This window comes from Lucilia sericata, unplaced genomic scaffold (assembly GCF_015586225.1).
Source record: "Lucilia sericata isolate MDLA Ls3-8-SP2 unplaced genomic scaffold, ASM1558622v1 Contig000559F_arrow, whole genome shotgun sequence".
Classification (NCBI taxonomy): domain Eukaryota; kingdom Metazoa; phylum Arthropoda; class Insecta; order Diptera; family Calliphoridae; genus Lucilia; species Lucilia sericata.
The window spans coordinates 171,404-198,261 of NW_023994569.1; the positions used below are offsets into that span (position 1 = coordinate 171,404).

At 33.6% G+C, this 26,858-nt stretch overlaps 1 protein-coding gene across 1 annotated transcript in view; it reads right to left on the reverse strand.

The window, feature by feature from the left end:
* The window catches only part of LOC119606200 (transmembrane channel-like protein 1), a 44,338-nt gene that overhangs the window by 14,395 nt on the left and 3,085 nt on the right, over window positions 1–26,858 (reverse strand). The window contains exons 3-13 of the mRNA XM_037959619.1: window positions 26,469–26,744; window positions 23,550–23,677; window positions 23,186–23,290; window positions 18,378–18,566; window positions 18,116–18,246; window positions 17,874–17,984; window positions 9,572–9,666; window positions 9,345–9,441; window positions 9,114–9,206; window positions 8,774–8,929; window positions 7,050–8,703 (exon numbers count right to left, since the gene is read on the reverse strand). Coding sequence (XP_037815547.1) covers window positions 7,050–8,703; window positions 8,774–8,929; window positions 9,114–9,206; window positions 9,345–9,441; window positions 9,572–9,666; window positions 17,874–17,984; window positions 18,116–18,246; window positions 18,378–18,566; window positions 23,186–23,290; window positions 23,550–23,677; window positions 26,469–26,604 — 2,895 coding nt within the window. The 5' untranslated portion in view covers window positions 26,605–26,744. The remainder of the gene's footprint in view (window positions 1–7,049; window positions 8,704–8,773; window positions 8,930–9,113; window positions 9,207–9,344; window positions 9,442–9,571; window positions 9,667–17,873; window positions 17,985–18,115; window positions 18,247–18,377; window positions 18,567–23,185; window positions 23,291–23,549; window positions 23,678–26,468; window positions 26,745–26,858) is intronic.

A 26,858-nucleotide genomic window follows, 5' to 3' on the forward strand; every position in this document is an offset into this window, starting at 1 on the left:
ACTATGTCCACACGGCTGTCTGGCTTTCTGATAAATTTTCTATTACAATGTCTAGTGATGTTGTCTCTTTTATTCTTAGATGTTTGTAGTAAATAAAATTAGAAACTTATTTTATATGCAAGACACATTAAAATTCTATTTGTTACAAAATTATTTTGTAAAAAAAAAAAATTGTTCAAACAAAAATAGGGAATTCAAGCCCCAACATCTATAGAAATCCATTTCTGGAAAAACAATATATAACAAAAACTGGTTTCGTGTTCATGCGTAAATTAACGTTACATTTTTCTTTTGTCGTGTTATTTTTTTCCGCAATGGAACCAAAATGTAAGTCAAGCGGTTTTTGGGTATGAGCATTATTTCCTAACCGCAATCATGTCTGTTGCCTCGGGATTTTTGTATGATTTAAATAAAAAGTAGTAAGTTTATAAACATACTTATACATATGATTCACACTCATATACATTTTTTTTTTATAAATTTCATACATCGTATTATGCATAGTTAAAGTAGATCCTTTTGATGTTAAAACTATGTGAATTTTCGTGTAAAATGTGGCATGCAAAATCATGCTTATATTTACGTATTTATTTTCATATTCTTTCGAATCGAGGTTGCAGAGCAAGTAGTTTAAGTTTAACATGCGATTGGAGACAAAATAAGGGAAACCAACACTTAATATACACTATTATGTTTTATTAAGACGTTTAAATTTTAACATTATTTTCCATTTCGCTATACAATCCTATTTGGACGCGAGAGCATTCGACATCGATCGCAACAAATATTAGTGGAAGATCTTGACCGCAAGGCAAGTGAGGCAAAACTTTTCAATCACAATTTTCTAAATAGTTTTTAGCAACATGAGGCCGAGGGCTGTCCTTTTTAAATACATATTATAACCATAACCAATCAGCAGTTTTAGGGCCATGCGTTTTATGTTTTTAGGTTCAATATTATAGAAAATCCAAAAGGATTTTGAAGAACGAAAGTTCCTTCTTATAGATTCTCATTCAATAAGAATCAGGTATGTTTAATTTCAAGTAATTAGGTTCAATATTATAGTAAAATCAAAATATATTCAGGAACCTGGATCAATATTATAGGAAATTCAAAAAGTATCATTCGACAATTAAAAAGTACCAAAAAATTAACAAAATTTTCAAATTTATTCAATAATGCTAATAAATAGTGAAAAAGTACCAAATATATGTATATGTAGATGCGATTTATACCCCTTTAAAGTTTAAACGTTAGAATTTCCAAAAAGTATTAAATTCGTATTTGTAACATATCGATAAGTCTCGAATTTGAATAATAATGATGGAATAATATTAGGTTAGGTTGATAGGCCAATATCGGTCCTGTTGAGCGCTTTCCTAATAATTCCTAATTATTTTCCAATCAGTGTTCGTGTGGATTGTTATATCTGGAATAATATTACCCCCAAGATATTTGGATCTAACTTTGACGAATGCCTGATAGTGGCAAAGAAAGTGCTCCAGAGATGCACTGCCCTCTTCACATATTCTACATTCGTCTGAATCCGCACGTCCAATTTTGTTTAGTTGTGCCCGTAATCCTGTGTATTCATGTATAATCATACTAATCTCAGACTTGCTCATTTTGAAGAGATTTCTACTCTTGCTCTCATTGGGGTCACTCTATAGGATCTTTGTGGTTCTACTCACCGTTTCATTGTTTCAAGAGGCCTTAAAAGATTCTCCCGCCCATTTTTGCGTTTGTCAGGTTAATTACCTCGAGCTCCCTTCCTTTTAAAGCTAATACATTCGCCCTTTCGTTGCCGACTACTCCCGAGTGGCCTGATACCCATATTATGTACAATCCAATATGGTCTTAGATTTAACTTTATCACCTCATATCGCCCTAATTGCCTTCTGATTGACGGTTAATATGTTTAGCCCTGTGGGCGCCATATTTATTCGAATCCAATTTACACATTCCATTATTGCCCGGATTTCTATCTGGAAACATGTGTTATGATTAGGTAAACGGTGGTATATTTCTGTTTCTGGGTCTTTGATATAGATCCCCAGGCATTTCGTTATTGCTCGGACTCCTGTCTGGAAGCTTGTAATGTGATTAGGTTCCTACGGGTATTTGCTCTAATGTTCCGCATGATCGGGACTTTCTATCTGGGATCAGTGTTTCAAAGTTTCCGACATATTCCGTGTCTGGCATGCGATCGTACACGTCCGATGATTGTTTATAGCCTTCCAATGTGTCCAGTATATATTGTTGACCGGTTTTGGCCAGTTCGCCTAAAGTTATGAACTACAGTAAGTGCCGCTTCTAGAAACGTTTACACAGCTCTGGCATCACGTATACCCAAGCAGTGTGTAGAAGTTTGATATTACACGTTTTGTCCAAAAAAGTCCACCAGATTATTGAAGCAAAAGCTTCAAAAGTATCAGACTTTAACCGAATAGTGTCAAATGAAGCCCGCTGACATTTAACATAATAATTAGCTCCCAAGGCCCATTCCCGGTCCGGTTATGTGGGGCTAAGAGAAATAATGGATCAATTTTAGCCATTTTCAGCAGGCTTCGTCTGGGGTCAGAAGAAACGTATTCCATAAAATTATCTTTAATATTGCCAGCTGTTGTTTTATTACAAGGTTTACAGTGATGGACGGCCGATTAGTATACTTTACTGCGGGTGTAGAACCAATTTTCCTATGCGTTACTTTTATCAGCATAAACCAAATATAGCCTAAAGTGGTGTAGGCTATAAAAATTACGATATACAACGATACAACGCTACGACCCCGATTGTGAATTGGACAATTGTAAAAATATTGAAAATAGTAAAGTACTAACAAGCCGACTTCGTCCAATTATAAATAAATTGGCTTTGTTTCTACTCCTGTAGTGTGTGAAAACATGTTTTGTGGTTCATGTGGAGAATGTGGTATAAAATTTCTGTGAGTATCTATGTATGTATGTAGTATGTATGGTATCATGACGTGTTGTGAATATAAAATAAATCCTGTGTGCTCGAAAATATAGTGGAAAATTTGATATGAGTATACATACAAAGCAAATTAAGAAACTAGTAGCATAATTTAATTCAACAATATTTATGCACAGTATGTACAAATATTCTAGAAGTGGTCTCAATAGGTTTCTGTATTAGCGGCATAGTATAATTAATATAAATAAGTATGTCAATAGCGTAAATCGTTTGCTCCACAATATAATTTAAGATGTCCTTTAAAATACATTTAAGGAGAATTTGTCACACCACAATAGACATAGACAAATTTTGATAGAATTCTTAAAAGTCAAACAAAGTTGCTGTTTAACTAAAGCCAAGCCCACGGCATCAGCAATCAAATCACTATGTTAATTTTCACTTAAAATTTCATGAAGCATAAAATTCATTCTTTTCTAGGAAAAAGTAATAAATTTAAAATCTGCAAAAAAATTGATATAATAGAAATTTACTTTAATGATTTTTTAAATAAAGCATAAAACCGCTTTCTATTTTTATCAATTTCATTTCATTTCGATCCTGTCTACACATTTAACTTTTCATTTGGTTGATAAAGTCAATACAAAATTTTTTTCCAAAAAAAAACATTTTATATAAATCCACAAATTGCCAAATTATGCGTAAAATATAAATGATTCTCATACCCGGCTCTAAGCAACAAACTTTTCGCAATTTCTACATATCAATGCTAAAAATTTCTACAGATATTGAAAAACAAATTTCATTTTTACTCTTTAGCATTTTTGTTGTTTTCACTGCTGCTGTTCTTGTCATTGTTGTGTTGTTGCGAATGTTAAACAACATTTTCATTGAGATAAAATAACCCTCTTTATTATTTTCCAAAAATATGTATTGTATAAATGTTGGCGTTGTTTCTTATCGCCTTTTCAAAGCATATTTTTAGGGAGAAAAATTTAAAGCATAAAAAAACGAGCTTTATAAGCCATAAGTATAACCCAAAGGATAAAAAAAACATTCACTGACTGTTGCCAAATGAATAGAAGAATAACAGAAAAAAAAAAATTGATGAGAAAATTTTAACGGTTTGTTTGTTCAATTTTTGTGACAGCTTGTTTTACATCAACATCTACATGGAAACAGTTATGCTAATAGACAGAAGGGCAGGGACAGACAGATAGACGTATTTGTATTTGTATAGATATTTATATCTTCCACCCAACAAGTTGTAAACTTGTTAGGAGGTACTCTAGAATTCTAAACGATCTACTTGCTATTGATAGCAAAATTGATAAATTACATTTAAAGCAAATAAATGGAAATATGAATTGTGGGAGTAACATTTATTAAAGTATTTAAAAGAACATAAACTTTTTAAAGAAATCTTTAATAAATTTAAAATGGGAATTACCTATCTGGTTAGGTGGCATGTCATAATGTACATAAACGTTACGACAATTTCAAAAGTGCCAAAATGTCTATTAGCAAAATGACATAAAGTCCTTGGATTTTAAAGAGTCCAGAATCAGAATGTAGAACACTCTTTTACCGAAAAGAATTGCTCCTAAATTTGGTGTATGTTGCGTTTTGGATTCCTTTACAAAAGGGTCCTGGATAGTAGTCTTCGCTAAATTAAGCCTTTGGACCCTATGACTCAGTTCTATGACATGCCACCATCTGATTAACATCAATTGGAAATAAATTTTTAAAATTACACAGGTCGACAAATTTTGAAAGAATAAAGATGACATGTCAGATGTATATTTTAAATCTGACAAATGGCATACAGCATTTTATAAACAACATTGTCTTGGCGTTGTAAAAAAGGGCATTAAATTGCGTTTTTTAAACTTAAGGATACGGTATCTCAAGTCCCATATGAGATGGAGAAATTCTGCTCGATTCGGATACTGGTCTCTGGGTTAAATATTTGTTGGCCTTTGTTATCTGTGTCTGTTTATTAAAGTGCTTAATTTGATTTCAAAATCAGATAATATTAATCCCTATCAAGCTCCTAAATTCGGAAGAAGTCAGAAAACTGTGTGGAGAATCTTAATTCAGTCATATTTGTCTGTCATACACGATTATAATTTCTTATTTTATTGTCTGTTCCATGATTTTAAACTGTTAGGAATATATATACTAAGTGAAGCCGTTGTTAGAGTAGGAAATCCCTGCGTCCTGCCGGTAAATTAAGCTTCGCCCAATCGGAAGTAGGCGTGACAGAAAACAAATGCTAAAGATTTTATCCTCTCAAAAAGTTCCATATATATATATAAATGTCACCAAAACGGAATTGTCGAATTTTTGAATAGGTACTTACTTTCATTTTAAAATTGTGGAGTTATTTCATAATCAAATAAATTCCCAAATTTGAGGAGTTATTGCATTTTTTTTGGGGAGTTATTTCATAACGCCCTTAAGGATGTAAATATGTAAATTTCTTGTTAATATCGAATTTTATCGCTACATTGGTATTTTTATGACAGTTATGAGCATTAAAGTAATTTTCTGAAGAGTACTTTATGCGGGGGCTAGGGTCAACACTGCATCGATATCTGTCATAAAACGAAATTATGTTAAATTTTATTACGTTTAACAATTTTATATATATTTTGGCAGTATTCCGAGGGTCATTTGTATGAGGGCTAGACGAAATCGTGAAGAAATATTGCCCATTTTCAAACAACTCACTTACAGGTAATACAATTTTTAAACGAGAGACCAAAATATGCTTTCCTAAAGAATTAAGCTCCGCATCAGACTTTCTCCATTGCATTTGGTTTTCAAGATATTGTATATAAAATTTTGAAAAATATCGTTTTTGTTCATATATTTTATGCTTATAAGTTTTGTTATGTCATCAGAAAGTCCAATCAGTCGATTTTAAAATATCTCCTTCCGCATCAGAACTTCTCCATTGAATCAGATTTTTGAGATATTATTTGCTAACTTTTATTAAAAATACCCTTTTTGGGTATAATAGCGTGGGTAAAGGTGTCTTCTTGAAAGTTTTGTTATGTCATTAGAAAGTCCAATCTGTCGACTTTAATCCTTCCTTCTTCAAATATATTCTGATACCAGATTTGTGTTCAGGCAGCTCAACACCTTAAAAATTAATACTTTGTCTAGGTTCCAAGTTTGTTTTTTAATTTTGTTAGTTTGTGATATTATATAGCGATCTAAGTAGTTCTTAGAGTTTGGAAACTATATTAGAGTTGCGTAAAAAGTTACTTGATCCCGTTTACTTTGAATTCCTATCACCAGAATATGAGTGACTAATAATTTTAACGGATATCTGTGGGATTTCTAGAAAGTTAGCTTAGCTACCGTGGAAAAAAAAAGCAACTCCTGTACAAGTGGATTCTAATTTTGAAACAGGTTTCCATGATGGGGTTCGTGATATATGTATGTATTTCAATCATTTTCAATATGTTTCGTCCCTGGGCCAAAAGAAGAGTATGTGACAAATATCATCAAATTATCTTGAAAAATACGACCTGTGGATACACAGACAGTCAGAAGGACGGATATAGCGCAGAAAGTGATTCTTAGCCGATTGGTATACTTTAAGTTGGGTATAGAACCAATAGTTTTGGGTGTCACAAACATTAGCACAAACGCATAATATCCTTCCCACTATAGTGTTGTAGGGTATAATAAAATTATGGAAGTTTTGAGACCGATTTTGAAAAGATTGTAGACATTTGTTTTAGCGTATTGTACTGAGATCAAAGTTTTCAATGGCTGGAAAGGAACTGAGGTCCCTTTCAAAAAATAATTTTTATTTTTTTAATATGCATTTATTGATAGATGTTCCTAAGGAATATCTTGTAAGGCGGTCCCTCGCAACACTCTAATGTTCAGTAGTTTTATATCGGTTACTGAAGAATTAGCTTAGTATAACCAATTAAATAATTAAGTTGGTTAGACTAAGGTTCTAAACCTAATCTAATACTGCAATAGTATTTCTAACAAAAGATGATTTCATGAAATCTCATAATATAGAATTCTATCCGATTGTTTTTCTTGTTTAAACAATAAATTCCTTGACTTCAAATTTCAAATCTACTCACCCCATCGAACACAATGACCTTCGACAATTCCTGACCCAACGATGTCTCCCAACACATTGTTGTTAAATTGTGTTCAATCTCTTTAAAGGTCTTCTTAATGTTGGTTAAATTTTTAATATATTGCTGATAAATGGTGAGTTCAGTGGTTGTTATCGTTGCCATTGTTGTCGCAGCATCCAAATCAGTCGACATTGAGATTGTTGTAAAGTCATCATCACAAACGGTGCGTATGCATGTTTCAAAATTTCCATCATCAATTTCACTCCATTCATAGAATGATGTCTGGCCTATGTCCTGATTTGCTATGTAAAAAGGGGTAGTGGGTGTGTTACTGTCAATTATTTCATCCTCCTGTTGCTTTGTGGTGCTACTTGTTGTTGGTGGAGTGGGTGTTATGGTGGTTGGATCTTCATCAATGGGTTTCTGTGTTGAGGTCGTGAAAAAATCGGCAACTTTTTGTAAAAGTTCATTGCGTTCCCACAATAATGCTTTGCCTGCTGTTGTTGTTTCTGTTTCTACTTCTGTAGTAGGCAGGGTTGATGTAAAATCATTAGCTGTTGTGATTGGATCAGTTGTATCATCATTAGTTGTGGTTGTAGTGGTTATAGCAGGCAGTTTGGTAGTGGTTATGGGACTTGCTTGTACTGTAGTGGGGGTTGTATAGCGATCTCTTCTGCCATACTTTGATGTTCGTAGAAGTTGTAATGAAAGTGGATCTGGTCCTTTATCATCAATTGGTTCACGTTTAACTTTCTTACTGTTGCTATTAGAGTCTTGATCTTTCGATTTTTTCTTCTTGGTGCTTTTATAAACATCATTCTCTAAAGATGACTCCTGGTAATCCATTTCACCTAAATCTCTCTTATTTCTAGTATCCAATTCCCCAACATCATTAAAATCTACCAAACTGGGATCATTTATTTCAAAGCCCGCAAAGTAGTCATAATATTCAAACTGAGAATCATTGCCAGGATTTTCGGTAGTAGTCGAACTGAGTACTGATGAGGGTGAAGAACTAAATAGGTCAACTTCCTCTGTGGTGGACATAGTTGTATCGTCATAATCATAGGTTGTATCTGTTGTGGTAGTGGGTAAAAAAGTGGTGGTGGTGGCTGGTGTTGTTGTGGTAAATTCTGTGGTTTGAGGTGTTGTTAGTTCGATTGTTGTCGACATTGGAGTCCATGTTGTAGGTGTCGTTTGTTCTGTTGTTGATATTGTTGTAGTTGTTGTCGTTGTGGTCGTCGGTATCATGGTGGTTGTTAAATTTAATAACAATAATGTCGTTGTGGCTGCCGCTGCTGCGGTTGAGGGAAAATTCGTTGTAACTCTCCAGGGTTTTGAGCATTTGACAGTGATGTTATAACATCTAACTTTCGATATAACCGCCGCTGTGGTTGTTATCACTGCATCGGTAATTGCATCAGTAGTCATTGTTGTTGTGGTCGATAAATCCTCTGTTGAAAATGAAATTTCATTTGGCGCCGTTGTGGTCATTGCTGTGAATGCCTGCCAAAATTCCGTTAATTTAGCTAATTCCATGGCTGCGGTATCATTTTTTATTTTCAAATCACTTAAAGGCTTTTCCTTACTATTGATTTTATAAATGAACGAGAACATCAGCGAATATAAATTTAATAAATTCAAAATCATGATTCTGTTAAAGAAGATAATTGCATTAGTTTGATGGCTTGATGTTTGGGCTATTGAAAATTTGCAAAATTTACCTAGCCAATTGAAGTCTTAATTGTTGTCGTGGATGCCAATTCTCAAAGAGACCTAAAGCTTCAAATATCATGGGCAAAAAGAAAGAAAGCAAAGTCATGGTTACATTAACAGCATTTCTACTGATCCAATTATCCTGACGAGCCAGCTCTTCAGATCTGCAAATTGTAATTGAAATAGAGTTTCACAAAAGTTTCTTATAAATCAAGGATAAAAGTATTTTTGGTGTATTAAAGTTATTTTGGAACCAACTTCTTTCTCTTTCATAAATTTTCTTTAACTAATAAAATCTCTACAAAACTTAATGTAATAAAGAATTCTCTACCGGCATCATTCACTTACTTATTAACCAGTGCCACTACAGTATAACCGGAAGCAGCTAACAATGTCATCACTAAAATATTTACTAAAATACGTTGTAAAATAATGCGCCAACTAAAGTCACCGAGCAACAATGCACCATTATTGTCATCCCATGTAAAAGACGAGAGCGTAGATATTAAAGAAAAGAAGAAAATTCAATTTCCCATAAATTTAATGCGGCAACAATGTAAAAAGTAGAGTAAAAATTACTTGCGTTTATCCTTTTTCTTTTCGGCTTCTTCTAGTAAAGCTTCTTTGAAACCAACTACTACGGATGCAATCCTATTATGTGCAGTTTCCGCATGACCTATTATTTTGGCACGAGTAGAAAGTGGAATGAATGTTAGTGAAGTAGTAGTAGTACATGGTTAAAAATATTTTCAGTTTATGTTTATTTTTCTAAAGAAAACTTTGCTTTAACTACTTAAACTACTCACCAATCATAAAATCCCAGCCCGTAAATAGTTTCCAGGAAAATGTACATTCATCGTCTTTTGAAGATAATTTAGAATTTCGTGAATTTTCTGCCATTCTGTAAGTGAAGAAAGAAATAGTAGGGGGTTAATGATAAAATGTTTAAGTTAGTCATGATGAATGAATGGTACAGTGACAAAACAATGAAATGAAAAATTTTACTAATTAAAAGTTTTCAAATAATATGATAAAATCTAGTTGGAATTGTGTGTGTGTAGAGATTTTCTTTGTAACTAATAAATTAATCAAATCAAGTAGTTGGATCCTATTAAAGCAAACTAGTGCTTACGTGTAGGAAGAAAGAATACTATTGTACCTGTCCTGCTTCTTTTGTAAGTATGTCCAATGTTGTGTAATTCTAACATTATTTTAGTGCCTTTTTTGGTCTTACGCACATTATTTACTACATTGTTAATTAATTAAAAGGACAATATATAAATTGTCAATTAAAAAAATGTCAACTAATTGAATTACGACCACGTTCGCTTGACCCTCAAATAAAAAAAAAAAACACCAAAGAAATGAAATCAAATCAACATTCCTTATCGAAACTTAAAAGATTAACTTTCGTTTCTATTTGTAATTCGATATTAAGATTTAGTTAGTTACATTTCTTTCTATTTTCAGTTGTTGTATATTTTTATCTTGTTAAGTTTTTTTTGTTGCTGCTTGGTGGAGAAGGATAGCGTGTATTTATATATAAGTACAAAGTTCCATAATCTTCAATGGGATATTAAAGCAACGACCACTGATTTAATTCACACCATCAATACAATAAATTTTTCTTATGCGCAACCGGGTATCGGACTGCGGAAACCGACCTTATAATCAACAAAAATATAGTATGTTTTTCATTAGTCCTTTCCATTTAACGTAATGTAAAAATTTAGTCTAAAGTTACATTGGCATAGAGCTTAGTCTTTAATCTATCACACATCTGGTTTGTCGGAAACTTGTATTCCGTCAAATTTCATCAATTGTTTCTACATGTAACCAAGTAACTCGTCTCCTCCAGACTTAAATAGTTCCGCCTGCAAGCCATCTGATCCAGAAGCTTTATTGTTTTTAAGTCTAGTTATCGCCAATTTAATATCATCATGTCACACCATCATCAGATGGTAACGGATGTATCCGTTAGGAGGTTCCCATTTCGATCCCTACTTTTGGTTTCCATTTCCATCTCTACTTGAACTGAAGCCTTACGTTTGATGTTGGATTCTTTAGTAGAATTTCCGTACTTCATTTCAATTTCCTCACACACACGTCTTTCGTCTCTCTCTTGTTGCACCGGAATAGGTGCCTTTTTGCCCTCCTTTTCTCCTGGTATTTCTCCCTCACAGCTTGGGTCATCACTGATCGATGTAATGCCATGTAAGTGACATCTAGCCTTCTACGTATATCAGTTTCGGGAAGTACGTTTGTCACTTTGCTTAATCGAGTGCGAAACTTAGCCACTACAAGATTGTGATCCGAATCGATATTGGCTCATCGAATTGAACGTACATCAATGATAACATGTTCAATCTGATTCCTAGTGAGTTGATCTAGAAATGTCCACATTGCCCTGTGGAATCCTCAATGTTTTGGAATCTCGTACTACTGATAACTATGTTCTTTGCCGCGGCGATGTCAATCAAAGACATGCTCACTACCTATTTCGGCTTTAAAGTCTCCCAAGTTTATCTTAATATCATGGGAAGGGCAAAGGTGATAAGTCCGATCAAGGCGTTCGTAAAAAGTATACTTGTCATTTATAGGGGTATGGGCACATATAAGGGAGATATTGAAGAATTTAGCGCTTATACGAATAGAAGCTAGCTATTCGTCCATTGAGGTAAACCCAGATACAACACAAATCCGCATCCAAATTCATGCTTTGCGTCGTGACATTTGTGGAAAACTTTTGTCTCCTTTAGTTGATATAAAGACACCATTCCCCGTCCAAAACATTTCCTGTATGCCAGTAATATCGTATTTATACTGCTTTAGGTCATATGCTAGTGCTCGAACTGCACCTTCTTTATACAGAGTCCGCACATGCCTTTAAAACGTTTGTAGTTTTTATACCCTACACCACCTTAAAGTATACCAATCGGCTCAAAATCACTTGCAGTACTGTTAGTATAATTCAATAACATTATACTATTCATGTTTGATCCTGGCAGTACTTCCCTCAAAGATAACAGCAAATCAGAATCACAATTTCTTTGTGTGAAATATAAAAAAAATCCCAACAAATCTCAATCCTGAAAAAAAAAACTGAAAACGAAAACAATGCACGTAAAATAAGGAGAAAAGCAATAAGAAAAGAACACAAAAACAAACAATTGTACATTTCGTTAAATACTATTAATGGTATTAAAGTTTATTTTATTTTATTTAACTTTACTTCACTTTTGTTCATTTGTAATTTACGGATTTGTGTGTGCCATAAAAACGATTACCAGGCAAAAAGACATTTTTTTTTTGCTTAAACGCACACATACCACTCAGATATGTATGAGAAGAACATAATGCTTTCCAAGGAATCTTATACTTATACCGCCACTTAAGTATTATTTGTAGCCATAAATCGTTGTAATATCAACGAACTCTACCATCAACACCTCTACCGCCAGTCACTCACTACCACTGCCTAATCACTCCCCAAACAATAATTTAGTTTCACTTTGCTCTCTCATATACACACACACAGATAAAAACCGCTCCATTCCAAAAAATAATTTCGCCAATTGTACAAATATGCCACCCCTCACCAGCAACTATGTTGGACGCATATCATGTTGCAAGCTAACGAATGTTCTTCTAACAAGTTCAATACTGCCAATGAATCTCATTGAGCTACGTGCTCTGCATATTGACGACTTTTGTCTGCCTTTAGAGAATCGAATGGAGTACGTACTTCTGTCATGAATTGAATTGACTGAATCGTTGTAGTCGTTTGTCGTATTCAATGTTCGCTGCTTATTGTTATTCATTGAAAAAGAGCCTCTAGAGAGAAAAATTTATTTATTGGCGGATGTTTTTTCATACGATTTAGTTTTCGTGCCTTCTTTTGTTTTTTTTTGGTATGATTGAGTCTTTAGCTGTGTGTGAGTATATAAATATTTGTGTATTTGTATAAAAAGTTAAGTCGTTGAGTTGTATCCTTGTAATGCACAAATGAACATACATATGTATGTATATGAAAACAAGTATGAAAGTATAGTTTGACTGTCCGAATATATGATACCCTGCACCGGAGGGCGCTTTATATAGCACTTCCTATAATGGTCGGTTCCTAAGAGAACACTTAGAGTGATTAACTATAATTACTTAAAAAATAAATGGCCTCCGGTAGGTTAGTGGTTGGTGTTTTAGTCTGGTAGACCGGAGGTGGTGGGTTCGATTCCCACCTGAGGTACTGGTTAAGGAGCGCACAACAGGCCCGATAGAGGCCTAGGTGTATTTCTTCGGATTTGATGTATATACATCCTCCTTTCAAACTAACTAACTAACTAACTAACTAACTAACTAACTAACTAACTAACTAACTAACTAACTAACTAACTAACTAACTACTAACTAACTACTAACTAACTAACTAACTAACTAACTAACTAACTAACTAACTAACTAACTACTAACTAACTAACCTAACTAACTAACTAACTAACTACTAACTAACTAACTAACTAACTAACTAACTAACTAACTAACTAACTAACTAACTAACTAACTAACTAACTAACTAACTAACTAACTAACTAACTAACTAACTAACTAACTAACTAACTAACTAACTAACTAACTAACTAACTAACTAACTAACTAACTAACTAACTAACTAACTAACTAACTAACTAACTAACTAACTAACTAACTAACTAACTAACTAACTAACTAACTAACTAACTAACTAACTAACTAACTAACTAACTACTAACTAACTAACTACTAACTAACTAACTAACTAACTAACTAACTAACTAACTAACTAACTAACTAACTAACTAACTAACTAACTAACTAACTAACTAACTAACTAACTAACTAACTAACTAACTAACTAACTAACTAACTAACTAACTAACTAACTAACTAACTAACTAACTACTAACTAACTACTAACTAACTAACTAACTACTAACTAACTAACTAACTAACTAACTAACTAACTAACTAACTAACTAACTAACTAACTAACTAACTAACTAACTAACTACTAACTAACTAACTAACTAACTAACTAACTAACTAACTAACTAACTAACTAACTAACTAACTAACTAACTAACTAACTAACTAACTAACTAACTAACTAACTAACTAACTAACTAACTAACTAAAAATAAATACATATTTGTGTATTATTCAAGTGATACCATTGAATTTTCCTTCCCTGTCAGGTATGTTCGGAGTAAACTCTCTTCATAGCAGAATTACCACAGTATGCCACTGTGAGTAAGAACAAAGTCTCGGCTTATTTGATGGATTCGTAATTCGGTCTACCGGTTACGTCTCTAGGTGCTGTTGCCGACTCAACAGAGGCCATCCCATCTGCGTGGTAGTAAACGGAAGTGATGTTTTTGCATCTCGGAAGTTAAGCCACGGGGCAGCAATGGTCAGAGATTAGATAGCTCATGAACTTGAGCAAAGTGCACGTATACTGGACCGGAACTTCCATACACGTAAATTGCCACCTGAGTGTAACAACCATGGACTAGCCGAGGAGTGAAGTGACATAACCAGTTTATAGTTCCGGTAGACAAATTTGAGGTACTGGTACCACCTATTTACCCCGGGAAGAAGTTTGGAGGTATTGTTGTATTTATCAAATATGCTGGAGTTTCTAATAAATCAGCTCTTAGGCTCAGAGAGTCTGACGGGTACGGGTACAACAAAAGAACCGATACAGCGAGAATGGAAGACTAGCAGAGATAATTATTACAACAGTTGGCCTTTCAAGGAAGCAATCTTAACTGCCATCGAAAGTGCCGGATATTATGTGGCTGGATCAACTAAGTAAATGTTAAAAAATAGATTAATAAGACGAGAGATGTACAATATACACAAATATCAGACAAGGATATTTCGCGGTACACCATAGGGTGGTATCTGGACCCCTTTTCTCTGGATAACCCCTTTGCTATGGCAAGAATGTCTGCTATGCAGACAAAAAGGAAATTACTTCTTTAGAAGGATTGAGGTCTTATAATATTGCTTGAGTATAAGTGTCGCCATGAGCCCTACGCCTACGATTCAAGGTATTCTTCCAATTGAAAAATATATCAGATATAAGGCCGCATTTTCCCATCAGCTGTTGTCATTAGGTGACCAAAGGCGGTTATTTAAGACGTAATCAAAGACAGAATGTTTCGAGATCCCAAATTTAAAGGTCATTAGAGCAAACAACCAACAACTAGGATATAAAATGGACGGAAAATCTAGAAATCGAAATATACTACAGTCTACAGTAATCTCAATGCTAACTTCTGTCTACCTAATAGCAATGATAGTTTCCAGCAGAAGATGTTTATAAATAACTATGCAGGTACTGACATCCAGAAGACCGTAATGGACTGCAAGAGGGTCTTAATAAATTTGTATTCCAGGGGTAAGCTTTGCTTCATATGAGTACAGACAACTTGGAAATAATCGGCAATGAATGAGCGGATGTACTTGGGAAATTGAAGAAGTCAACGGAACGAATTCAAAAACGAATGCACCTAGAATAAATTTCATAAATACAATTATAAAGATTAGTGCATTTTAAGACCTCGACTCTACTCTTTGCTTCTAAGTATACTACTTATGTTATCCGGTGTAAGGTATCATATGATCGGTAATGACCGATTAACTCTACCTATTTTACATAGAAAACTGTTTAATATAATATGGTTTATTGCTACTTATTTTCTTATAAATTAACACAAATTTCGTTATATTTCAAATGTTTGTCGTATGTCTATTAACTAGTTATACCCCTCATACGTACAGAAAAAGTCTGTAAAGGTCCAACTTCTATATAAGTATTCCTACAATTTGTATTTTATAACTTTGCTTTCCCACTAAATGTACCATAAATATGGTGTAATATATCAGATATTTAACTTCATATTGGAATTCTTATTTTTAGTTCGTGCCAGGGTCATTTGTATGTTGCTCTTTAAATGTATGTGTTTTTTTTACTGTTCTCTGGCCTTAAGGAAAAAATAACATAAAAACGTACAGAAAAATACTATATAATTCTTGTAGGTTTTTTGTTGTTGTTGTTGTTTAGGAGCAAGTACCATATTTATAGACAGGAAATGAGCTTAATCCGGTAAGAAAAGGAGAAGTAACAACCAAAACGTAAGTAAAGCAATTTCTTGTGTTTGATTGCAATATGTCTACGATTCTGTTGTATTGACTAATACAGTTAAACTTAATAAGTAGACGACTAAATGTGATTCAACCCATAAAATATTTTGATGCATTGCGAACATTTAATTCTGTGAAATAATAAAATCGATAATTAACTAAAGAAACAAAACTTTAATATAGAAATCTAATGTTTCAATTCGGATTAATAAACATGTTAGTATGTTACAGTGGAATTTCAACGAAAGTCAATAATGACAGAGAAAGTGCTGCAGCGTTTCCATCCAATTGCCTCTTGGATATCGGCAAATATATTAACATCTGTGGGCGATTTCACCGGAGCATCTATCTATGGCGATTTGACCAGAGCATCTATCTTATCTGGTACCACGGGAACCAGTAGCCCTCAGGACAGAGTTTCGGACTTTGTGTAGTTCCGGTTGGAAGAGAGGTGAATGAAGTTATGTATGGGCCTCGTCTACCTGAATAAAAATGTCGGGTGTTTTCTCAATGAATGACAAGTCCAATATGTCCAGTATACATTGATGGAGTGACTTGTACCTGCCTTTTGTCAATTGATCTATATCTTATATCTTGTGTTTCGATCAAAGTAATATCCAACAATGTTCCTACAGCTCCCCTGGGGAATGATATCTTCATGAACTCTCTTCATCTTGGTGTGATTGCAATCCCGGGATAAGGAGGTGCTACTAGTACTTCTAGTCTTTCGGGACTATAAAAAGGTGGTGTCAGATGTATACTCGGCCTTTCCTTAGAATGATTTGACCGGATCAGCTATCTCATCTGGTACCACTGGAACCGGTAGTCCGCAGGGCAGAGTTTTGTACTTGAAATGTGTCGGATGTTTTCTCAACGAATGTGTCGTATAAATGAGAAGTCCAATATGTCCAGTATACATTGATGGAGTGACTTGTAACTGTTTTTTTGCAATTAATCTATATGTTGTATCTTGTGTTTCGATCAGAGTAATATCCACAAATGTTCCTACAGCTCGCCCGGGGAATGTCATCTTGATGAACTCTCTTCATCTTGGTGTAATTGCAATCCCGGTATAAGAAGGTGCTACTAGTACCTCCTCGGCCTTCCCTTAGAATAATTTGAACAAATCACCTATCTTATCTGGTACCACGGGAACCGGTAGCCCGCAGGGCAGAGTTTTGTACTTTGAAATGTTCCGGTCAGAGAAGAGGTTAATCAAGGGGTGTACCGGCTTCACATACCCGTATACCTGAACTTGTACTTGACTTATTTGATAGATTACTATTTCGTAATATCGATTACTTCTCTAGGTGATATTGCCGAATCAACAGAGACCATTCCATCTGCGTTGTTATTAACGGAAATTATGTTTTTGCATCTCGGCGCAACAGGGCACCGATGGTTAAAAATAAATAGTCAAGGAATGTGCTTGTATATGGACCGGCGGAACTTTACAATCACAAAGGAGCGGCTGTTAGTCGTCACTAGCTCACTCTGTGATTTGAATAGTACCACCGTGGAATTGACCGTTTGGCAGGTGTTCGTAAAGCACTCGACTTTTGTTCCTAAGGCTTAGGTTAACGGAGTGCCAATGACCCCCTAAAGCAGAAATTAAGTTAGAATTGCTCTAATTACGCTTTTATAAAGCCAGTGCGCTATAGTTGGACTGAGATTCCATTTCAAGCCTATGGGTCTCCTTAACAGCGTTAAACATCGATATGCTTTGTTAAAGGATTACAACAAACAATATAAAGTATCAAATTAAACCTAATAGCGCTACTAGGCATAACTCTGTATACAGTATGTTATGCTAGAGCACGACCGACTATACAATTTTATTCGTTCATCCCATTTTTACGACAAAAATAAATAATTTTTTTCAAAAGTCCTTTTACACTATAAATGTCTTAACAAAATACTCACTTTCTTAATGTGGCTACAAAACTATAAATATAAACGACAACAGCTGTCAAAAAATAAGCCAATGGCAGCATATAACCCAATGAACTGGCACCCGAATAACTCGAATAGTAACTGAAATGGGAAATAAAGAAAAACAAACTATTTTACACACTCATCAAAAAAAAAAAAAAAAAAATACATATCATTTTTACGCTCACTGTCATAAAATCTGACATAAAAATAAAAACAAAAATAAAACTTACCCATAAAACATGGGCGAATACTTGAGATAACCCTCAAATTCCCAAATAGTAAAAAGATTTCCAGCCACTTCATACTCTTTTGAGGACATCTTTTTACGAGGATCTGTTTCATCATGTTTGGTGGCAAAATACTATAAATTTAAAAGACAAACGAAATAAAATAAATATCATATGTTATGCCTTAAACTATATAAATAAATATTAACGCGTAGGTTATTTAACCTTTTGTCAATATAAAACCTTTTTTGTGTGACATACTCACCTCGGGTCCTATAACAAAAATCACAATTGGCAAAGCAATCATCACATTCACCCACATCAGCCAACGTAAAAATGTAAAATACGAGGCAACACCTGAACCGAAATGCGATTCGATCTCTTTAATGCGTAATTCCCAGGGTATAAGAACTGTAAGAAAACTGGCTGTTTCACGTTTCCAATGACGCCAACGCTGCATAGTTTAACATGGAAATAGAAAAATGTTTTAATATTTCTTTAAATAAATTTTACCAAGAATTTTATTATCCTTTCTTGTGTTGGAATCCTTACAAATATTTCTATTTGAGTTTCATTTAATAACATAATTAACATGTACACTTTAGATTGTCGCATTATTTAAATGTATGAGTATAAAGTGGTAAAATTAAAATAAGAGTTAATGTCATTACTAAATAAATAAAATATTCATTTAGTATGTAGGAGTTCTCTATAGGGAACTATACAGTAAAATGTTTTGTTAGGCACTCATAGATGTACTAGTAATAGTACTAGTAATAATACCACGTACTTAGGGTGGCATTTGGACATTGAAATCATTTTCTGGGACTTTGTATGAGGAGTAGGATCAAATGAGGCCTGGTTTTTATAACATTTGCAAGGGGATTATAGGTTGTATAAAACTTAGTTGTGCTGCTTTTAATCGGAAAACGATGCTAAGCCGATTGAAATACTTTAAGGTATAGGGTAGGATGGGTATAGGACGAATATTATTGTGAGTTACAAACATTAGCAAAAACCCAATGCACCATTAAAGTGATGTAGGATATAAACATGGACCAAGTTTTTTCGTTCTATGCAATAGGTCGACCCTAATGTACATACATTATCAGAGATAGAAAGGACATACTTGTACAACTATTTGTACAATTATGCAGGTAATTTTTAGTAAACAGGATACGCTTTTTTTTAGTTTATCTCTTAACTTATCTTTGTGTAAATGGAATAGAGTATATGTAATTATGTACGAGTCCTTTTAGTGCATGATCTTTCATACCAACATGTTCCTAAAGTTTATGCATTGTATAGCTTACATATGACATACATAATTATTGTATTGTTTGTATGGGTAGGTTCATATGAATATCGGAAGTTTTTCACACAAAATTTGAGGACTCTAGCTGTTGCAGTTTCTGAGATTTACGTCTTTTAATACTTATTACGTATATGAGTTTGGAAGTTCGCCTACTTGAAATTTCGAAATAAAAAGTAGCCTTTCGAAAAAATCGGTCCAGCCGTTTGACCGTCTATAGACTTCTATTAACAACATTTATACATATATGAGGGATTTCATGTCAAGTGATCATACTTTTGAAACCGATGAAATTTGGATAATAGTTTAGACACAATTTTCCAATAAGATCGGTCAAGAAGTCGCTGAGTTACAGTGGGTCAAAGGATGGAATTTTTGAGAAACTTATTACCTTATTACTTATTTTTATACCCTACATAACTATAGTGGGTATTGTGAGTTTGTGATGATATTTGTAACGCACAAAAATATTGGTCTTACGCCCACCTATAAGAATACAAATCTACTCAGAATCACTTTCTGAGTAGAGTGAAACATGTCCGCTGACTGGCTGTTCATGTAAACCTTTTTTTCCATATAATTTGATGAAATTTGAACCATACCCAAGGACGAAGCCTGTTTATGTCGAATTTCGTTGCTATTTTTTAATGTTGAAGCAAGTTATAGTTATGAGCGTCAAAGCCATTTTCTGAAGGGGACCTTATATGGGGGGTTATATGTCAATTTCGTTGATATACTGTAACTTTAAAGCAAATTATAAACTTTAAAGTAATTTTCTGAAGGGGATCCTTATATGGGGGTAGGGTCAATTATGGGCCGATCTCCATACAATTTGGCAGAAAAAATTTACGTCAAATTTCATTGCATTGCTATAATTTTGAAGTAAGTTATAAGCGTTAAAGTAATTTTCTGAAGGAGAGCTTGTATGGGGGGTAGGGTCAATTATGGGCCGATCTCCATAAAATTTGGCAGATATATTTCCCGTAAAACTTGCTTACGTCCAATTTCATTGCATTGCTATCATTTTGAGGAAAGTCATGAGCGTTATAGTTGTTTTCTGAGAGGGGGTAGGGTCAATTATGTACCGATTCTCATAAAATTTGGTAGGGAGATTTTGGTTCATATAGAACTTCTTTATGTGGAATTTCATTGACATGCTGATGTTTTTAAACCATCTATGACCGTTTAGACTGTTTTTGGGGGGGCCAGTTGTATGAGGGCTATGCGAAAACATGGACCAATATTCGTTCGGACTCTACCGCGCTTTCAACAGACAGACGGACGGACATGACTAGATCGTCTTAGAATTTAATAAGAACCCAGAATATATATATATATATATATATATATATATATATATATATATATATATATATATATATATATATATATATATATATATATATATATATATATATATATATATATATATATATATATATATATACTTTTGTGGGTCTATGACCAATATTTAGATGTGTTACAAACGGAATGACAAAAACAATATACACCCATCTTTTTTATATATATATATATATATATATATATATATATTCTTCAAAAGGTATTTTTTGAATTTTCTGTATTATTGAAACTAGAAACGTGAAATTAAGCAGGTACAGTTGGATTAAGTGAGAACCTATAAAAAGGACTTTTTGATACTTTTTATACCCACCATAAAAAAGATGGGTGTATATTGTTTTTGTCATTCCGTTTGTAACACATCTAAATATTGGTCATAGACCCACAAAGTATATATATATATATATATATATATACATATATATATATATATAAATATATATATATATATATATATATATATATATATATATATATATATATATATATATATATATATATATATATATATATATATATATATATATATATATATATATATATATATATATATATATATATATATTTATATATATATATATATATATGTATATATATATATATATATATACTTTTGTGGGTCTATGACCAATATTTAGATGTGTTACAAACGGAATGACAAAAACAATATACACCCATCTTTTTTATGGTGGGTATAAAAAGTACCAAAAAGTCCTTTTTATAGGTTCTCACTGCTTCTCACTATAAATATATATATATATATATATATATATATATATATATATATATATTTATATATATATATATATGTATATATATATATATATATATATATATACTTTTGTGGGTCTATGACCAATATTTAGATGTGTTACAAACGGAATGACAAAAACAATATACACCCATCTTTTTTATGGTGGGTATAAAAAGTACCAAAAAGTCCTTTTTATAGGTTCTCACTTAATCCAAACTGTACCTGCTTAATTTCACGTTTCTAGTTTCAATAATACAGAAAATTCAAAAAATACCTTTTGAAGAACGAAAAAGTACCAAAAAGTTCCCTTTTATAGGTTCTCACTTAATCCGGGCTATATAAGCTTAATTTCACGTTTCTAGGTTCAATATTACAGAAAATTAAAAAATAGTCACATTTTATATGAAAAATCTAAATTTTTGATGAAGTTTTCAGAGGTTGTCTCGGATTCTTAACCATATCTCCCTTATTTATAAACAGATTTCGCTAATTTTAAATAGGAAATTTATCGACAGAATTGTTGGAGATTTGGATCCCGAAGATATCTAGGGTCTTCAGAAAATTTCAATAAACATACAGACAAATCAACATAGCTTAATCGACTTCGCAATCTATAAGGACTCGGAATATATATCTATAAGGACTTGGAATATATACATATATAGGGTTGGAAAATTATATTATAGATATTACAAACGGAATGACAAACTTATATATAAGTTTTTCACGAAGGTAAAGGTTATACAAATTGGCCATTTTATACCAATCGGAAGACATTGGCTTCTAAGGTTGGGTCTCTTGACATTAAATCCCCATATGAAGGTACCAAAACTACATAGATTATTATTCCTTAAATTGCATTTTCCAAAAGTATCAAATTTATTTTCGAAATTTTTCAATTAAATGGCATATAGTACATAACATTGTGGCTTTTTACCGATGCCTTTCAACCTTGCAAGTTTAATCTTGTTTCAACAAGAATAGCTTTTAAATTAAAGGATATATGTATATGAAGCAGAATGTTTAATCTATTGCATGTTTATCCCACACACATGTATTAACCAACATCCTTTATACCATTAATGCTTGTAAATTCTAAATAAATGGCTTTACGGGAAATGTATGTATGTATGTGCATATGTATGCTGTATATGTTGAAAATCAAAACATAGAGGACATTAAAAATGTAAGACAACACAGTAACTTAAAGGCATCTAAGGGTATTAAGAGCAGTGTATGAGCCAATAACAAAGTATTTTAATTTTAGAGTAGTAGTTATAACTCAATATACAAATACTATTCTCCCCAAACCCATTCAAAAGACCTAAAGTGTTTATGTCAGTGATTGTTAAAAACCATTTAAAGCCATTATAAACTCAAATTGACTTTTAAGTGCTAAAGAAAAAAGTTATACGAACGTTCGTTTTTATTACAACTTTTACTTGGTCTTGGCCTTTTAGTGAAACTGACAAAATTGTGTTAAAAAAAACAAATGCGACTGAAAACATGTGAGACAAGAAAACTTTATCACTTGTATTTAGAATATATTTTTTTTTTCAGTTTAGATGTTCATGATAAATATTTAACGAAATTGGAAATCCAAATAAAAAAAAAAATAAAGAAAATAAACGAAAAAATCACTTACAGCTGCCATTACAATTTTAAAACGCGCCCACAAATCTCGAGTACTGCGTGACATGGCAAAACGTTCCTGAAGAGCACCCTCGTGACGTGCCACATATGTTTTTGCCTAAAATGGAATAGAATTAAAAAGTGAAATTATAAATGAAAAATATTATCAAGAACGAAAAAACGCCGTTTAAGTGTTTAGTTTTGCACTTTTTAACAAACATTAAAAGGAAGAAGGAGCAAAGTCTCACCATTAAAAAAAACCAACATCCTTAAAAGTTGTTGATGTCAGTAAAAGCTTTTTGTTCAGCTGTGAGTACTTTATTCTTTCTCTCTTTTCTTATTTTCACTTTTATTTATGTACATTTGTATTGCCTTACCTGTCGCACTAGTTTCAGTTTCTTTCGTATGGGCCATGGTTGCAGTTTAACTGATTGTATTACCTCCTTGTGAAGTCGTATATTCTCAAATATTTGTTCTTGTGTTGATTCTTGATTTGTGCCCTCATCTAAAAGGGAACATGATGAAAAGTAAATATTTATTTGCAAACAATTTGCAGTCTTGTGTTGTTTTCTCTGTTTTACGTGAATTTGATGTGTAACGAAATTATTGAGATTTAAAAAATCTGTTTAAATTAAGCCTATTCTTATGGGGGAAGTGTGCCAAAGTTTTTTATACTTCACCAAAAAATGTTTCTTTAAATTTTAACATATTTGTTCCTTAGTGATAGCATAGCTAAATTAAATGGCTTTTTGGAGCATAGAGGAGGAAGTTGATGATGATGTTCATCAAATCATAATTTAGGTTAGGTTGATAGGAAGATGTATTTTACATCAAATCCGAAGAACTATACCTAGGCCACTATCGGGCCTGTTGTGCGCTCCTTTTCATAAAAAAATAAATGTTCACTGAATGTATTATTTTCAATGTTCAGAAAGTTTCCTGGACGTAATTCCTGAGAATTTTCCAATCAGTATTAGTCAGGAATGTTATTTCCGGAATAACATCACTTCCAAGATACTGACAGTTGCAAAAAAGTGATCCAGAGTTTCACTGTCCTCTCCATATGCTATACATTCGTCTGAATCCGCACGTCCAATTTTGTGCAAACGTGCTCGTAATCCTGTGTGTCCACTCAGAATACGTACCATCATACCAACTTCAGAGTTGCTCATTTTGAAGAGATTTCTCGTCTTGTTCTCATCAGGGTCACCCCATAGGATCTTTGTTATTCTACCCGCGGTTTCATTATTCCAAGAGGCCTTATGGGATTCTTTCATCCATATTTTTAATCCAGCTTTTGTTGTGACGAATGGCTTTGCGTTTGTCAGGTTAACTACCTCGAGCTCCCTTCCTTTTAAAGCTATGGGCGAATGTACCCTTTCAATGCTGACTACTCCCGAGTGGCCTGGTACCCATATGATGTAAACCTTACCTCTGGGAGAGTATTCGGTTAAAGCTTTCCTAGAATACAATATGGTCTTAAATTTAATACTATCACCTGATATCGCCCTAATTGCCTTCATAAAATCATAGTAAGTCAATACCACGACACTCCAAAAGAAAAATCGGATATCTGAAGCAAAGAGGTTCAGGTCTCCCGAGGAAATAACTCAGAAGAAAGAGAGATCCCTGTCTTCTAATACACAGTCGAAGCCAAGACATAGTACACTCAAAGGAACCTCAAGTCAGAATCCTGCGAGTAAGGGTGACAACGCCAACACAAATATTCCTAAGAAATCTACCTTAATTCCACTTAGAAGGAAAGATATCGCAAAGAAACTCCGAAAAACAAGGAAAGAGGAGCTGCCATCATACGCCAAAGTTGCCAAGAGAAGACTCCGGGACGATCTCTGCTATGCTGTATACGATGTCGGTAGTTCAACAGGCAAAATTCAATAATCGCTTCAACAAGGGTAAACAACAATTAGAGATTGGCAGCTGCGAGTTCAGCATTAGCGTGATGTTGATGAAGTTGGCATGTCACCAATATGCTGGCACCCTGAAAAACTTGCTAGAATGTATCCCCCTTTCTTGGGACGGCCCTATGCTTGGACTGGTGAAGAAGAGGAAACTTCTAGTGCTATTAAAAACCTCTGTCGTGTATCGGAAATTCTTGGAAGCCAAAATGCTGAATTGTCTGTGGAAAAATGGGATGTCTTTCATAGGAAATAAGAATCTGAAAGAATAGGTAATTACCAGAACTCCATGAATAGTTTTGTCAAGACCAAAGGTAAGGCTTATTTCACCCCTAAAGCTGTCATCTTCAATGCTGAGAAGGTGTCGATTGGAAGGGCTGATACAACAAGCCCCGACAAGGACACTAAAATACCTAAGTCGGTGTCCACAGTATCATTGGCCAGTACTGGTAACACTGAACTGTTAACGTTGAACAGTCACTAAAAACGAGGAGGAAATCACTCACACACCAGAAGTCAGGGCAGCGGTGATTTTCTAAATTGGAAAAGTACCAATTGAAAATACATCTATTCCTAGGACTGATATGGACGCCGCAGTCCCGCCCAATGGTACCCACTGCATCAATACCCATTTCAGGAGACTCGGGGGAGTCAAATCCAAGGAGCTAGAAGACAGTTTAATGAATGTCCATGATTGGACACATTGAAAGGCTATACATAATCATCGGACGTGCCCGACCGCATAAAAAGCTTTGAAACACTGATCCCAGTTAGAATGTCTTGGTCAAGCGGAACATTAGAGCAAATACCCATAGGCATCTTTTGCTACACGGATGACTCTAAATTGGGCGATAAAGTGGCCCGGATCAATTATGGACTCATAAAATTAGAGAATGAAGGATTTTTTGTTCCTAAAAAACTTGGTGTTATTAAGTGGACCTTATATGGGGGTAGAGTCAAATATGTTCGATGTCTACCATACAATACAATTTCTAGTTGCTTAAAACTAACATGTGCAAGTTTTTATCACAATTGCTGTATAAAGAGGGGGTCATAAAATAATTTTTTAGAAGTGTAGCGGATAGGGTACGATTTTTTACCGACAAAAGTATCATTAATGATCAGAAAATGAGGGTATATATGATCATTATAAGAGTCATAAATGACTCGAATGTGATCAAAAAATGGTAGCTGGGTTGGGTTTAAATATATTAATTTATAGTATATGTATATAGATTATTACAGGGTCGGTCATGCCCTACTACTTCGTACTTATTTAAATATTTTTAAATATAATGGTGCATCATGACGTCAATAAAAGGAAACGAATGAAAAAATCGACAATGCGCAATTTCTTACAATTTAAAATTTGCATCTCACCTGAACTGGTTGTGTAGACACTAGAGCGTCTACGCTCTACATTATCTAATACGTGATCCATTGGACTGGAAGCTCTTCTTGAATTGCGACTGCTACTTTTTCTGCGATAACCACGTACACTGGCACGTCTCTGCATTATAGCCGAAACGGATACTGAGTAATCTTCTTCATCATCATCTTCATCGTTATCAGCATTACGATAATCCGTATGGGTTGTAGGAGTCGTGTTGTAACCAGTAGTATTATAATCTTCAAAATGACGTTGCAAAGGAAAATCTAAGGGAAATGAGATAAAAACATATACATACAAACATATGCAAAAGTTGTATATTAAATGTAATTCCGATATTTTTTTTGTAGAATATTTTATTAGTAGACAATTTGAAAAAC